We start from the raw sequence: 15,259 nt of genomic DNA, 5'->3' as shown, positions 1-15,259 counted from the left end.
TTTGTTGTTTCAACTGTATTTTGATTATCATGGAACTTTTCCTCATCCAATTGACAAATGTTGCATCAATTATGCCTGGACATTTCTGGAAGAGTTCTATAGTGTAGAGGTCTTTTGATTATATCATATAGTATATTTATACGTCAGAAATACGAGTTTTTCTTCCTATATTGGGTTTGGAAATATTCAGCTATTTATTGCATAGAAAACTGTACTTTGTTTTATTCAGTAAATTGGTTTTCCTTTTCTTACTGGATAAATTTGATGCCACGCATTCCTCGCTTTTGTTTTTTCTTTCATTTCCCTATTCCTTTTCAGCGGTTTACATAACTTTCTCCACAAATTTCTTTCCCACCCAGCTTAATCATAATTATTTTTCAACAAAATAGTTCTTGTGCAAATGACAAAAAAGATTAATTCTAAGGTTGAACAATCGGTCGGTGAGGGAATATTCTCAAAGGTTGTATTTGTTCTATATATAATTCTGGTTAATATGGATACAATTGAGCTCGTTTCTAATGATTTTCCCTATTTATAGGTATAATGTATTGGGCTTATCAACAACAATTGGAGATTCGTTTTTCAAATGTTTGGATATTCAATATTTTTCTCTAGCACTAATGGAGAACATACAGTCAATGGAGTTCAGGCATATAAGGCAGCTTGTACATTCAATCTTGATTCCCTTAGTTAAATGCTGCCCTTCAGATCTTTGGGAGGAGTGGCTGGAAAAGCTTCTTCATCCATTATTTCTCCACTCACAGCAGATTCTTAGCAGTTCATGGTCCAGTCTTTTACAGGAAGGTAGAGCAGATGTGCCAGATCTACATGGCGTACTTGCTGGATCAGACTTAAAAGTGGAAGTAATGGAGGAAAAGCTACTTCGAGATTTAACTCGTGAGATTTGTTCACTCCTCTCTGTTTTAGCTACATCAGTACTAAATGCCGGGCTTCCTTCTTTAGATCAATCTGGGCATGTTAGCCGAATGGACATGTCATCTTTCAAGGACCTGGATGCATTTGCCTCAAGATCTATGGTTGGGTAAAGCCTGAAGCACATCCCTTCCTGGAATTGCTTTTATGGTGAATTATTAGAGTGGTTTATGCGCTTGTAATTTTTCTCTGTTTTTTAACTTGTAATTGTCTCCAAATTGTATTCAATTGCAGTTTCATTTTGAAGCACAAAGGTCTTGCACTTCCAGCATTGCAGATAACTTTAGATGCTTTTAAATGGACTGATGGCGAATCTGTGTCTAAAGTTTCTTCCTTTTGTGGAGCTGTGGTTCTTCTGGCTATTTCAACAAATAATGTGGAACTCCGAGAATTTGTTTCTAAAGATTTATTCTATGCAATAATCCAAGGATTGGCACTAGAGTCAAATGCTATCATCAGCGCTGATCTGGTTAGTCTTTGTCGTGAAATCTTCGTTTATCTTTCTGACAGAGACCCAGCACCCAGGCAGGTTAGTGAAATTCCTCATGCAGCTCAAATATTTTGTATTTTTACTTATGGTTAGGCTACTCTATGATTATCCAAATGTGGTGAAGTTTTTGCTGGTTGGATGTGTGTCCTTACTTTCTTGTGTGGTCACAGATTTTGCTCTCTCTTCCTTGCATTACACCCCAAGATCTGCTTGCTTTTGAAGAAGCTTTGACAAAGACGGCTAGTCCTAAGGAACAAAAGCAGCATATGAAGAGCTTGTTATTGTTAGCTACAGGAAACAAGTTAAAAGCTCTTGCTGCTCAAAAAAATGTGAATGTAATTACAAATGTTCAAAGTAAGTACATTCTGACATGATCTCTAATTTAAAAATTCTCTCTTTTAACTTTTCCTTTCTGTGGTGGTAGGTGGCGGGTAGTGTTGCAATTTGGGTTCTGGAGTAGTCCTTAAGCTCCTTTAATTATGTTTTAAAACCTATCTTAAAATCACGGCTTGCTAATCTGTTGGCGAAACATATATGAGGTCTTAAGGATCATAATGTAGATCAGGAATTATTGCCATCTGTTACAATTGATATATGGATTATTATTGGCTTGATCGACCCATAGTTTCCCCTTGCATAGTATTTCAATTGCATAATGGTACTTAGAACCAAGGTTTACCATGGGATCAGGTGGTAAATGGGTTGAGTGGAACTGGGGCGTGTCTCCACTTTGAATCTTTCCTAGCAATCAAAAAAACAAAAATAAAAAAAAATAAAAAAATAAATAAAAATAAAAGAAAAAGAAAAGAAAAGAAACATAAACAGAATTACAAAAAGCATATCTAGAGCAGATTTGCTCTATTTATTGGATCATTTGGATTCCATTTTTAGTCTCTCAGTAATTTTGGAATCTAATCATTTAAATTTAACACAAGTGTCTCAGCAACTTGGAATATCGTTTTAATGTACTATACAACCACATATATTTTTTTCTCATGCATTGAGACTACTATGTCAATGTCTTTATTTTGGTGAACTACCCACCTTGGTGTGTGGGGAACTGGATTGGGAAGATTTGATGTGAGTAATTTATTAGGTTTTGTTTAATTAGAGTGAGAAATATAGAACTATAATTTGAGTGAAAAAAAAAAAAAAAAAAAAAAAGAGAAGAAAAAATTAGGGCTGTAAAGACTCGGAATAATTTCCTCTTCCCCTTTTTATTATCTTTTTAGTAGTGATTGCTTCCATTTTTCCAAGTGCGAAATTCCAAAGAAGGGAGCAGGTTTGAACTCCTTTGTATCGAACTCAGCATCCAAAAAATTCTAGAATGGCTTTTGTCATTAATCATAATGCTTCAATTTGGGGTTTATAAGTTGAGTTCTTATGATGCTAATCTTTAGCCCTGAACTTTTCAGTGAGGCCTCGCAGTATGGTTTCCTTTCAAGAATCCAGAATCGATGAAGGGGATGCTATCGGATTGGCAGCAATTATGTAAGGTATTCTCAAGAGCGTGACAAATTTCTTGTACAGAGATGAGTTTCTCAGAAGGAGGGTTGCATCTCTTTAGAGAGAGACAACAATAGAAAAGCAGCGTTTTTAGAAATCTATATATAGAGGTTTACAACACAGGCTATCTCAGTTTGACAGGATGTATGATTCCATATAATCTAAATGTCATCTGCTCTTACCATCATGAAATGTGGCTTATTACTAATGAAATGAATATGCATAATTTTTCTCTTATTATCTTTTCTTTTCTCTTACTTTTTCTAATTAAATATACTGCTTTTTCTGTGTGTTTTTCTGGCAGTTTCTCTTGTTCTAAAAGCATCTGAGAATATCTTCTATGCTCATAATGTTTTACATTTCATTTGGTTTGAAATTTTTTGCTTTTGTTGACTTTTTAAAATCGAAATAATAGTTAAAACACTGTAATAGAATGAGGAAATGAATTTGAAAAAGGAAATGGTATAAACTCATTAAATTTCCTATATAATATGCGATAAGAGTTTGTTGGCTTGTTTTAGTTGTGGCATTGTGAAAAAGAATTATCCATTTTCAAATAAATAATAATAATGCGACAAGTAATGCAGGCACCCTACGATCGATCGATCGCATGACACGCTACGATCCTACGATCGAGGTGTAGGCTGTGACATAAATTTTGATTTTGGATTTGGACGATCGATTGTAGCGCCCACGTTTGATCTGGACGGTCGAACTGCTGTTGTTTCGTGGACTTGACATAGGGTACCCTTTTAACTCGTTTGACTTCCATTGCACCCTAATGATGATGCAGACTTTATTTTGACATAGTATGATGTTTTACATGGATTATTAACCATTTTACCCTTAGCTTTTGTATTTGTTATATGGTTATCGGGTCGGGTTTGAATCTTCTTATTTAATGCAGTGAATCTACGCATAAAAAAAGAGGCGTTTGCTACGCTATTGAAGAAGTTTTGCTGGTCAAACCATTGCTTAAGTTGGACTAGTCAGGCAACTCATCCATGTTTTTATTTATCCTTTGGTAACGAGGAGCCCTTCCGACACATCCATGTTGGGTCCTAGTTTTTATTTTCTTTCTTTTCTTCCATCAATGTTTTGTTTATGAATTTACCCAATGATCCAGTTTTTTGTTGTGTTTTTGTGTTTATTATTTTTGTTACATATCCTTTTATTTTTATTTTTATCTCAAGTTTTATTTTTATTTTTATCTCATGTTTATTATTTTTGTTACAATTCATCCTAATCACACTCATTCACAGTTTATTATTTTGACCTCTTCTAAAATCGTTCGCTTGAAGTTTGGACAAATTATACACGTGTAAGTCGTTCACCGTTTATTACCTTGACCTCATCGAAATCAGTTCGTAGGGTGCCAAAAAATGACTGAATGTGAAAAGTCAGTAATATCTTTATATTATAATAATATTATATATTGCATTTTATACCTGGGAATGACAAAATCGTTATTTTATAAAATTTGGTCAATAGGTCTAGAGGAAAGAAAATATAGAATGTTATTAAGCACACAAGTCGAATCTCAAGAGAGGTTAAAGTAATAAACGTTGGATAGTCTATTTATGTGTAATTTATCGAAGTTTTAGTGGACGTCATTTTATAATTTGCGAGTTTTGTATTGTCCCTTTTTTTTTTTTTTTTATACCCGGGTGGTGATTCCAAGTTAAACAATCCACGTGTGTAGTGTTGATGCGTCTGGTTGTGCTTTCTAGATGCCATATGGCTCTTTCTTATTGCCAGGTTAAAAATAAAAAAATAAAAAAAGTTAAACAATCATCGTGACATTGTATAAGAGTAATTTATTTTGTTCAATTTGAAGTACTAAATTGAGTTATTAAAAGTGAAATTGTGCGTCCTTAACTAAGTGGCCTATGGAGTATGGTCCAAGAATGAAAATGTGCCCTATATTAGTAAGGCTTTTTGCTAGGGAATAGCGAACCGCCTTTTCTAAAAGCCCACTTGTTCTCTCACTAGACAGAAGACAGCTTTGGGAAAGTATCAATCAGCACTCAGTTGTTTTCACTGGTTCTCCATGGCTTGTCCTTGGGGACTTTAATGTTATCTCTAATTTTCATGAGAAATTTGGAGGCTCTTTGAGATGGACAAGGGCTATAACAGATTTCAATGAATGCATTCAATACTCACAGCTAGATGATTTGAGGTTCACAGGCATCCACTACTCATGGAACAATTAAAGCATGGGGCATGCTAATATTGCAAAGAAGCTTGATATGGCCTTGTGCACTGAGAAGTCGACAATCTTCTTCCCAATGCCAGATTGCACCTTCTTACCCCCAAGCCTTTCAGATCATAGCCCCATGCTCATCAAAATGGGCAATTCTACTCCTAAAAGGATCCCATTTACGTACTTTAACTCATGGGCATATAGCCTTCTTTTCTTACCTGCTGTTGAGCAGGTCTGGCATACCAATATCAGAGGAGCTCTTATGTTTCAAGTTGTGCAAAAACTAGAGGTTCTGAAACCTGTCCTAAAGCAAAAATGTAGGGTTGAAATCTCTCAGGCTTCTGAAATGGTCAAGCAAGCTAAGCAAAGTCTATCTACATGTCAGCAACTCCTTGATAACAACCTCATGGACTTTGAGCTAAAGAAGCAGGAGAAATCTCTTATGCAGCAGTACTCAAGGCTTGCTCATAAGGCAGAAATCCAGAGTCAATTGGCTGTGTGATGGGGACATCAACACTACATACTTCTTTAAAGCATTCAACTCAAAAGCTAACAGAAAGAAGATCACTACACTCACATCAGCTACTGGTGCTACCATTGATGATGACACATTGGTAAGAGAAGAAGTGGTCTCTGATTTCAAGCTCCTCTTAGGGAGTTCCCCTCCATCTTACCCTGGAAGAACAACATTGCAAAACTTCATCTCAAATGAGGTTCCTACCAACTTCCTAGCAATGTTGGAAGCCATCCCCTCTGATGCTGAAATCCGTACATGCTTCCATTCCCTCAAAAAGGAAAAATCTCTAAGACCAGATGGATATAATGCATATATTTTTAGTATGCCATGGCCTATAGTGGGTACAGATGTTATCTCTGCCATCAGATCCTTCTTCACCAATAGAAACATTCTCAGGGAGATTAAGAACTCCTACATTGTTCTAGTACCTAAGGTCTCTAACCCTACTACCACGAATGACTATAGACCTATCTCATGCTACAACACAACATACAAATGTATTGGTAAACTCTTAGCAAGCAAGCTCAAATTGGACATACCCTCCCTTATCAACCCAATGCCAGAATGCATTTATCAGTGGGAGGCACATTGGGGATAGTGTAATGCTTGCACAAGAGCTGTTACAAGGCTACCATAGGCACCTCAAGCCACCTAGGTGTGCTATTAAGGTCGACCTAATGAAGGCTTTTGATTCAGTGGGTTGGGAGTTTATGCTTGACACCCTCTCCCTTTTTGGGTTCCCATAACTTTTTATTGGTTGGATCAGAGCATGCATTACAACCCTATCATTTACAGTGTCTATAAATGGGGAGTTCAATGGCCATTTTCAGGAAGTCAAAGGGTTAAGGCAAGGGGACCCCATCTCCCCTTTGCTATTTGTGTTAGCAATGGAAGTGTTTACCTCTATTATCACCAAGCTTATAGTTGAGAACCCTCTCTTCAAATACCACTCTAGGTGTAAGAACTTAGCCATCTCTCACCTAATCTTTGCTGATGACCTCTTACTTTTTTGCCATGGGGATCTACTATTAATCTCCACACTCAAGTAGGCTCTTGTCCAATTCTCCACTCTATCCGGGTTAAATGTCAATAACTCAAAAAGCCTCTTCTTTACATCAGGAGTGGACAGCACAATGGTTAATGATATTCAAGCATTACTGGGTTTTAACTATGGGGACCTGCCTATCAAGTATCTTGGTGTGTCGCTGCTTTCAACAAGGCTTAAGGTCTGAGATTGTAGAGGACTAATTGAAAGGATTACCCGCATAGTTACTCACTAGTCCTCCAACTTCCTTTCCTATACTGGAAGAATCCAACTCATTCAGTCGGTTTTTTACAGCATGCTCAACTACTGGTCCAGTTTATTCATCCTACCGATGACTGTTATCAATGAGGTCAACAGGGTTTTGAGGAATTTCCTGTGGACAGGAATAGATGACAAGAGTTCAGGGGCTAAGGTTGCATGGTTTGTTGTGTGTCAGTCTAAGGAATGTGGAGGGCAGGGCTTCAGGAGCTTGAGTACTGCTAATATGGCTGCTAATTTGGAACACCTATGGACCATTATATCTAATAAGAGAGATAACATCTAGGCGCAATGGGTTAGAGTCCAATTGATAAGAGATAGATGCATTTGGTCTATTTGCATCCCACAAGCGAGTCCAATTGATAAGAGATAGATGCATTTGGTCTATTTGCATCCCACAAGCGTGCTCTACGAATTGGAAAAGGATCCTGCAGCTAAGAGGTGTGGCTAAGACAATAAGTAGGCACTGTGTGGGAAGAGGCGATTAGACCTTTTTTTTCGAAAGACAACTGGTTACAAGGAGGCCCCCTCACCTTACGTTTATCCCCAGAATCGATTCATAACTCTGGTATTCCTTTTGATCAAAGACTATCTTCATTCGTTCAGAACAATGAATGGTCCTTCCCAAATGAGTTAACGACACTCATCCCAGAGCTCAACTTTATTGCTGGCCCAAACGATTCCCCGGAATCCCTATAGTTGGATCCCTTCCCCAATTGGGTCTTACTTGGTTAGCCACACAATTCACTGGCTTGCTCCGCATCAGCAACCACAACCATGGCAACATCTTGTGTGGAACTCACTGTCGGTACCATGATGCAAGTTTACGCTTTGGTTAGCCAAATAGAAGCGTCTCTCTACCCTTGATCGCAGTTGTATGCAATCTGCACCAGGCCCAATTTTTTATTTTATTTTATTTTATTTATTTTTTGCCAATCAGTGGATGAATCACACGACCACCTCTTCTTGGAATGTTCCTTCACTCGGCCGATCTAGATTGCACTCCAACAGAAGGGCCGATTCCATTTTCCCCCTTATTCATGGCGTGATTTAATTGAGTGAGCCTCTAATTGTTGGTGAGGAAGGAATGTCTCCATCTCCGTCGGCAAACTCATGTTTTCTACCACCGTGAACCGAATCTGGATGGAACGCAACAATAGGAAGTATAAAAATCAGAAATGCTTTCAGATGGTGCTGCAGAAACAAATCACTGATACGATTTGGCAAAGGCTACTTAAAAGGCATGTGAGGGACTGCATCTGCTAGGAGTCTACAATTGGATTGGGACCTTCCTTCGAGCTTCATATGACCACCACCGGAACCAGATTGAATGATCAAAGGCGTGGCTTCATCTAGCAGCGCCTCCACTTGCAACCAGTTTGATTTGGCGAAGACACCACCAGTCTGTCTAGGGTTTAGGCAATAATGTCTTTGGTCATGTTTGCACCCATCTTCTATGGAGTTAGGGCCTTCTGGGCTTTGTTAGTTGGATTTCCAACTTCTTTTGTTCTTTGGGTTTCGGCCCTTTGTACATCTTATATTTCATATATACAATAAGTTTACATTCCCAAAAAATATATATATATATAAAAAAAAAGGAAAAAAGAATAGCAGACCGCCTCTACTTTTTGGCTTTCTTTATTTCTATGTTACTCGTACTTGGATATGGGTGTCGGACTCGGGTACGTGTTTACAGGTCGAATCTATCTATTTATTAAATTATAAGACACGGGAACACAAAATAAAAGTGTCTAAACTCGGACATGGGTACTTGGACACGACATACAAAATAGTATATTGGAGTATTAAAGACATATATAGGCAGTTAGGCATACAACCATACATGATATATGACAGTATATTAGCAATTTAGTATGATATAAATTATATAATTATAACTTATAAGAACCTTATTGGTTTATCACTTTTCTGCGAATATGTGAATACTGAATTCCCACACATGCACTTACACAGTTGCACCACAATACTTTAGTGACTTTAGCCTTCGATTACATATTAGTATATCGCCACTGACCACACTTGCATAATCCGCACTTTGCAAGTTTGCACTTGAAATATTAAATTGAAATTTATCTTATGTTGTGAACTTAAAAAAAAAAATAAACAAATGCTAAATTGTTAAGCATAAGGACAGAGAAGCATACCTGTTGGTTGCTAAATAACATATATGCCTAAATGAGTATATGATTCACTTTCACCTATTAAAGACTTGAGAAGTTAAGAACTTAAGAGTAAATTGAAGACTTTAAAAGTTTAAAGTTTAAACTACAATTATATAATTTATATCATAAAGTCAGAGACACATTCATAGTATACTATTACAGTATTACCAAGCACTGAACCAAGTACTAAGTTACTAACAGAATAACAAACAAGTTAGCAACTAGAAAACATTCAATAACTCAAAAAATTAAATTACTAAGTTAGTAAAGTTACTAACAGATTAACAGACAAGTTGACAACTTGGAAACAAGACAACATTCAACTTCAACAACTCAAAAAATTAAACTAGAAAAACAAAAATCAAAATTCAAAAGCCAAGGTATAGTTCTTTTATCTTTGAACACTGCTTCATATCTTTTTCTTTAATCCACCATTCCTTGTTAGAATTCTTCAAGTGGTTCAACTTCAGCCCCTAAGGCAGCCTCTTGCCCTTCTTCAAATGCATCATCAAATGTTATAGGCTTTAACTCAGGCTCATTGATGGAAAGTTCGGCAAGTTCCCCAAGAGTATTACCTTTAATATCAAACCACCTATTAAACAAAATAAATTAATAATGATGTAAAAAAAAAATTCATTAAGCAGAAGAATAATATTTTTAGAAGTTTGTTGAAGATATTAAAATTTAAAAGTAGTTAGTTAGTAAACTTACACAAGTCTCAATACTTTGTCGGCCCTTCTTTGTATTCATTCTTCTTTCTTGACATGAGACGGAGGTTGCAATGTACAAAGACCAATTCCTCAGCTCTACTTGTAGTCAATTTATTTCTTTTGATGCTTTGAATAAGAGAACATGTACTCCAATTTCTTTCACAACAAGATGATGATGTAGGCTGTGAAAGAAGCTTGAATGCTAAAGCTTGTAACATTAGTGTTGAAGAACCATGATTTTCCCACCATGAAATTGGTTCCTCATACAATTTTGCATCAATAACATGAGGCTCATTAAAGTAACTGGATCCACTTGAAAAAACTCCATATTCAGTATAAACTTTCCAAAGATCATCTTGATTGCTAAATAATTGTTTAAAACATTTACTTCTATTCAAAGAGACTTCTTGATCTTCATTTGGTGAAAGTCGTAGAACTCTATCACTTCCACCTCTTATCCAAGCTTCAGTGTAGTATTTAGGAACCAATGAATGAGTCATACAATGTAGTGGATTATTGCTTATTCCATCTTGTTTCCAATATATTGTGAATGACATCAAAGAAATTTGATTGGCTAGTCAGCATATCTTGTTTTTCATGTACAAATATTCTGAATTTAACTTTCTCATCATTGTGTCCCACATATCATAAATCAAATGGTGCTAACCTTAAAAAATTAACAATAGGTTCAGTAAATTCCAAGAGATATTCGAAGTCATCCCACCACACTGTCACTCATAATACATTTTTTTAACTTCCCTAACCTTGATTTCAATTGCTGATTTTCTATCTCCTTTTAGAAGCCTTCTCCAAGTTGAATCCATCACCATCTTCTCAAATGCATCATTCACTTTTTTCAATCATTTTGCCATGATAATACTTGTTTCAAATTTTGTTTTTGCTACCCTTAGCAAACTTAATTCCGAGTAAGTATTGAAAATCGAGAGTACCATGCCATGGTTAACAACGAAATTTGTTATATTTTGAACACTACTCACTAAATCAATAATCCATTTACAATGAGTATATTGAGGTGAGGTTTTAGATGGTTCACAAATGCTTTTTAGTGCCAAATTTAGGCAATGCACAACACATGGAGTCCAAACGATGTGAGGATATGTACTCTCAATGATACCCCCAGCAGCCTTAAAGTTACTCCCATTATCAGTAATGATCTGAACAACATTGTGTTCTCCCACATCTTTGATCACTGGTATGAACAAATTTGCTATATATTCAGCATCTTTTATGTTGCCACTTGCATCAACTACCTTCAAGAACATAACACCACTTACTGATGCAGCCATTACATTTATTAGTGGCCTCCTTTATCTATCCGACTACTTATCTGAACAGAGGGACATGCCTTTCTTTTTCCAACTATCTTTTATTGGTTGGAGCTTTCGATTAACATGTGCCTTCTCTTGAGCCAGTAATGTTGTTCGTAATCTATCGAATGTTGGAGATGTATAGCTAGATAACTTGATGTTAGCTAATGTGAGTGAATATTTCCATTTAGCCGCGCCTCTACTTTCCACCAGTTTGATTTGGCGAAGACACCACCAGTCTAGGGTTTAGGCTATAATGTCTTTGGTCATGTTTGCACCCATCTTGTATGGAGTTAGGGCCTTCTGGGCTTTATTAGTTGGATTTCCAACTTCTTATGTTCTTTGTGCTTCAGCCCTTTGTACATCTTATATTTCATATATACAACAAGTTTACATTCCGAAAAAAAGAAAAAAGAAAAAAAGAATAACAGACCGCCTCTGATTTTCCGCTTTCTTTATTTCTATATTGCCCGAACTCGAGTATGGGTGTCGGACTCGGGTACGTGTCTAGAGGTCGGATCTATCTATCTATTAAATTATAGGACACGGGGACACAAAATAAAAGTGTCCAAAACTCGGACATGGGTACTTGGACATGGCATACAAAATAGTATATTGGAGTATTAAAGACATATATAGGTAGTTAGGCGTACAACTATACATGATACATGACAGTATATTAGCAATTTAGTATGCTATAAATTATATAATTATAACTTATAAGTACCTTATTGGTTTATCACTTTTTTGCGATTCTATGAATACTGAATTCCCACACATGCACTTGCACAATTGCACCATAATACTTTAGTGACTTTAGCCTTCGATTACATATCAGTATTTCACCACTGACCACACTTGCACAATCCGCACTTTGCAAGTTTGTACCTAAAATATTAAATTGAAATTCTTATGTTGTGAACTTATAAAAAAAAATAAACAAATGCTAAATTGTTAAGCATAAGGACAGAGAAGCATACCTATTGGTTGCTAAATAGCATAAATGCCTAAATAAGTATATGATTCACATTCACCTATTAAAGACTTGAGAAGTTAAGAACTTAAGAGTAAATTGAAGACTTTAAACATTTAAAGTTTAAACTACAATTATATAATTTATGTCATAAAGTCAGAGACACATTCATAGTATACTATTACAGTATTACCAAGCACTGAACCAAGTACTAAGTTACTAACAGAATAACAGACAAGTTAGCAACAAGAAAACATTCAATAACTCAAAAAATTAAACTATTAAGTTAGTAAAGTTACTAACAGAGTAACAGACAAGTTGGCAACTTGGAAACAAGACAACATTCAACTTCAATAACTCAAAAATTAAACTAGAAAAACAAAAATCAAAATTCAAAAGCCAAGGTATAGTTCTTTTATCTTTGAACCCTGCTTCATATCTTTTTCTTCAATCCACCATTCCTTGTTGGAATTCTTCAAGTGGTTCAACTTCATCCCCTATGGCAGCCTTTTGCCCTTCTTCAAATGCATCATCAAATGTTATAAGCTCTAACTCTGACTCATTGATGGAAAGTTCGGCAAATTCCCCAAGAGTATTACCTTCAATATCAAACTTATCACCACCTATTAAACAAAATAAATTAACAATGATGTAAAAAAAAAATTCATTAAGCAGAAGAAGAATATCTTTAGAAGTTTGTTGAAGATATTAAAATTTAAAAGTATTTAGTTAGTGAGCTTACACAAGTCTCAATACTTTGTCGGCCCTTCCTTGTATTCGTTTTTCTTTCTTGACATGAAACAGAGGCTGCAATGTACAAAGACCAAATCCTCAACTCTACTTGTAGTCAATCTATTTCTTTTTATGCTTTGAATAAGAGAATATGTACTCCAATTTCTTTCACAACAAGATGATGATGCAGGCTGTCAAAGAAGCTTGAATGTTAAAGCTTGTAACATTGGTGTTGAAGAACCATGATTTTCCCACAATGAAATTGGTTCCTCATACAATTTTGCATCAATAACATGAGGCTCATTTTAGTAACCGGATCCACTTGAAAAAGCTCCATATATTCAGTATAAACTTTCCGAAGATCATCTTGATTGCTAAATAATTGTTTAAAATATTTACTTCTATTCAAAGAGACCTCTTGATCTTCATTTGGTGAAAGTCGTGGAACTCTATCACTTCCACCTCTTATCTTAGCTTCAGTGTAGTATTTAGGAACCAATGAATGAGCCATACAATGCAGTGGATTATTGCTTATTCCATCTTGTTTCCAATATATTGTGAATGACATCAAAGAAATTTGATTGGCTAGTCAGCATATTTTGTTTGTCATGTACAAATATTCTGAATTTAACTTTCTCAATCATTGTGTCCCACATATCATAAATCAAATGGAGAACAGGGGCATCAGTGTCTGCTAACCTCAAAAAATCAACAATAGGTTCAGTAAATTCCAAGAGATATTTGAAGTCATCCCACCAACTGTCATTCATAATACATTTTTTAACTTCCCTAGCCTTGATTTCAATTGCTAATTTTCCATCTCTTTTTAGAAGCCTTCTCTAAGTTGGATCTATCACCATCTTCTCAAATGCATCCTTCATTTCTTTCAATCGTTTTGCCATGATAATGCTTGTTTCAAATCTTGTTTTTGCTACCCTTAGCAAACCCAATTCCGAGTAAGTATTGAAAATTGAGAGTACCATGCCATGGTTAACAATGACATTTCTTAAATTTTGAACACTACTCACCAAATCAATAATCTATTTACAATGAGTATATTGAGGTGAGGTTTTAGATGGTTCATAAATACTTTTTAGTTCCAAATTTAGGCAATGCACAACACATGGAGTCCAAAAGATGTGAGGATATGTACTCTCAATGATACCCCCAGCAGCCTTAAAGTTACTCCCATTATCAGTAATGATCTGAACAACATTGTGTTTTCCCACATCTTTGATCACTGGTATGAACAAATTTGCTACATATTCAGCATCTATTATGTTGCCACTTGCATCAACTACCTTCAAGAACATAACACCACTTACTGATGCAGCCATTACATTTATTAGTGGCCTCCTTTGTCTATCCGACTACTCATCTGAACAAAGGGACATGCTTTTCTTTTTCCAACTATCTTTTATTGGTTGAAACTTTCGATTAACATGTGCTTTCTTTTGAGCGAGTAATGTTGTTCATAATCTGTCGAATGTTGGAGATGTATAGCCAGATAACTTGATGTTAGCTAATGTGAGTGAATATTTTATAAAATGAGGGCACTTTACGAAGTTAAAGGATAAGGTAGACGTGTAGAACATGCGGGCATCCTTTTTATCTGCTACATCTCTTTGTGCTACATCAAATGAATTCTTTAGAGCTCTTGGAGCTAATCCCTTTCTTTTCTTTTCTTTTTTTTTTTTTTTTTTTGCGTTGAAGCAAATCTGATTCTTCAGGTAATGATAAATACTCTTCCTTCTTCCTCACTTTCAATTCCTGTTGTGCCCTTCTGCTTTCAGATTGCACAAGTTCCTTCTTTAGTGCTTCAAATACATCATTACTTATAGACTTGCAAGCTTCAACCCCTTGATTAGGAATCTTCAACAAATGACCCTTGACTTTTGAATATGATCCTATAACCTTTTTGTTGCAGTAATTGCAGCACCTATTTCTGTTTCCACCTCCACGTGTTGGTAGGTTAAGAATCTTCACATGATTCCATAGTGGTTTGTCATCAAATTCAGTTCCTTGAGCTTTTTATGGTCTTAGGTTTACCTTCCCTTTCCCTTTGGCAGCCATCTAGAAAATAAAGAATGACTGTTATAATTTTCCTTAATTCCTACAACTTTTCAAGTATTCTTATGTAACAAAATAAACAAAGTACACATAAGCAATAAATATAATTCTACACACTAAATGTAATTGTTAATTTGTTAGTACATTATTGATGCATTAAGGGAACAACAACTTTGCAGCACCAACAAGAGAAGAGAAAATATGAAATACTTAAGATGTATGTTACTTAACAACTTAGCAGCACCAACTTAGCAGTCCAGCCATTACTTTGAAACTTAAAATCAAAAAATACTTGAGGAATAAAAACCAGC

The 15,259-nt window shown here is 35.7% G+C and overlaps 1 protein-coding gene across 4 annotated transcripts in view; it reads left to right on the top strand.

Moving 5' to 3' along the window:
• Positions 1-4,137, top strand: part of LOC132295231 (protein HASTY 1) — a 60,354-nt gene extending 56,217 nt beyond the window's left edge. For 2 of the 4 annotated variants that reach the window (XM_059793403.1, XM_059793405.1), the window contains 4 exons: positions 539-1,042; positions 1,168-1,462; positions 1,594-1,777; positions 2,839-3,166. In XM_059793403.1, coding sequence (XP_059649386.1) covers positions 539-1,042; positions 1,168-1,462; positions 1,594-1,777; positions 2,839-2,918 — 1,063 coding nt within the window. In that variant the 3' untranslated portion in view covers positions 2,919-3,166. Of the gene's footprint in view, positions 1-538; positions 1,043-1,167; positions 1,463-1,593; positions 1,778-2,838; positions 3,167-3,516; positions 3,674-3,836 lie in introns of those variants that run through there. The other 2 variants (XR_009478372.1, XM_059793404.1) reach the window with 2 other exon arrangements.
• Positions 4,138-15,259: the final 11,122 nt, after the last annotated feature.

This window comes from Cornus florida, unplaced genomic scaffold (genome assembly GCF_030987335.1).
Source record: "Cornus florida cultivar Cherokee Brave unplaced genomic scaffold, ASM3098733v1 CherokeeBrave_3.0.0_Hap2_Chr02, whole genome shotgun sequence".
NCBI classification, from domain to species: Eukaryota; Viridiplantae; Streptophyta; class Magnoliopsida; order Cornales; family Cornaceae; genus Cornus; species Cornus florida.
The sequence above is the reverse complement of the archived record's forward strand: the minus strand, read 5'-3'. Positions and strand labels throughout refer to the sequence as shown.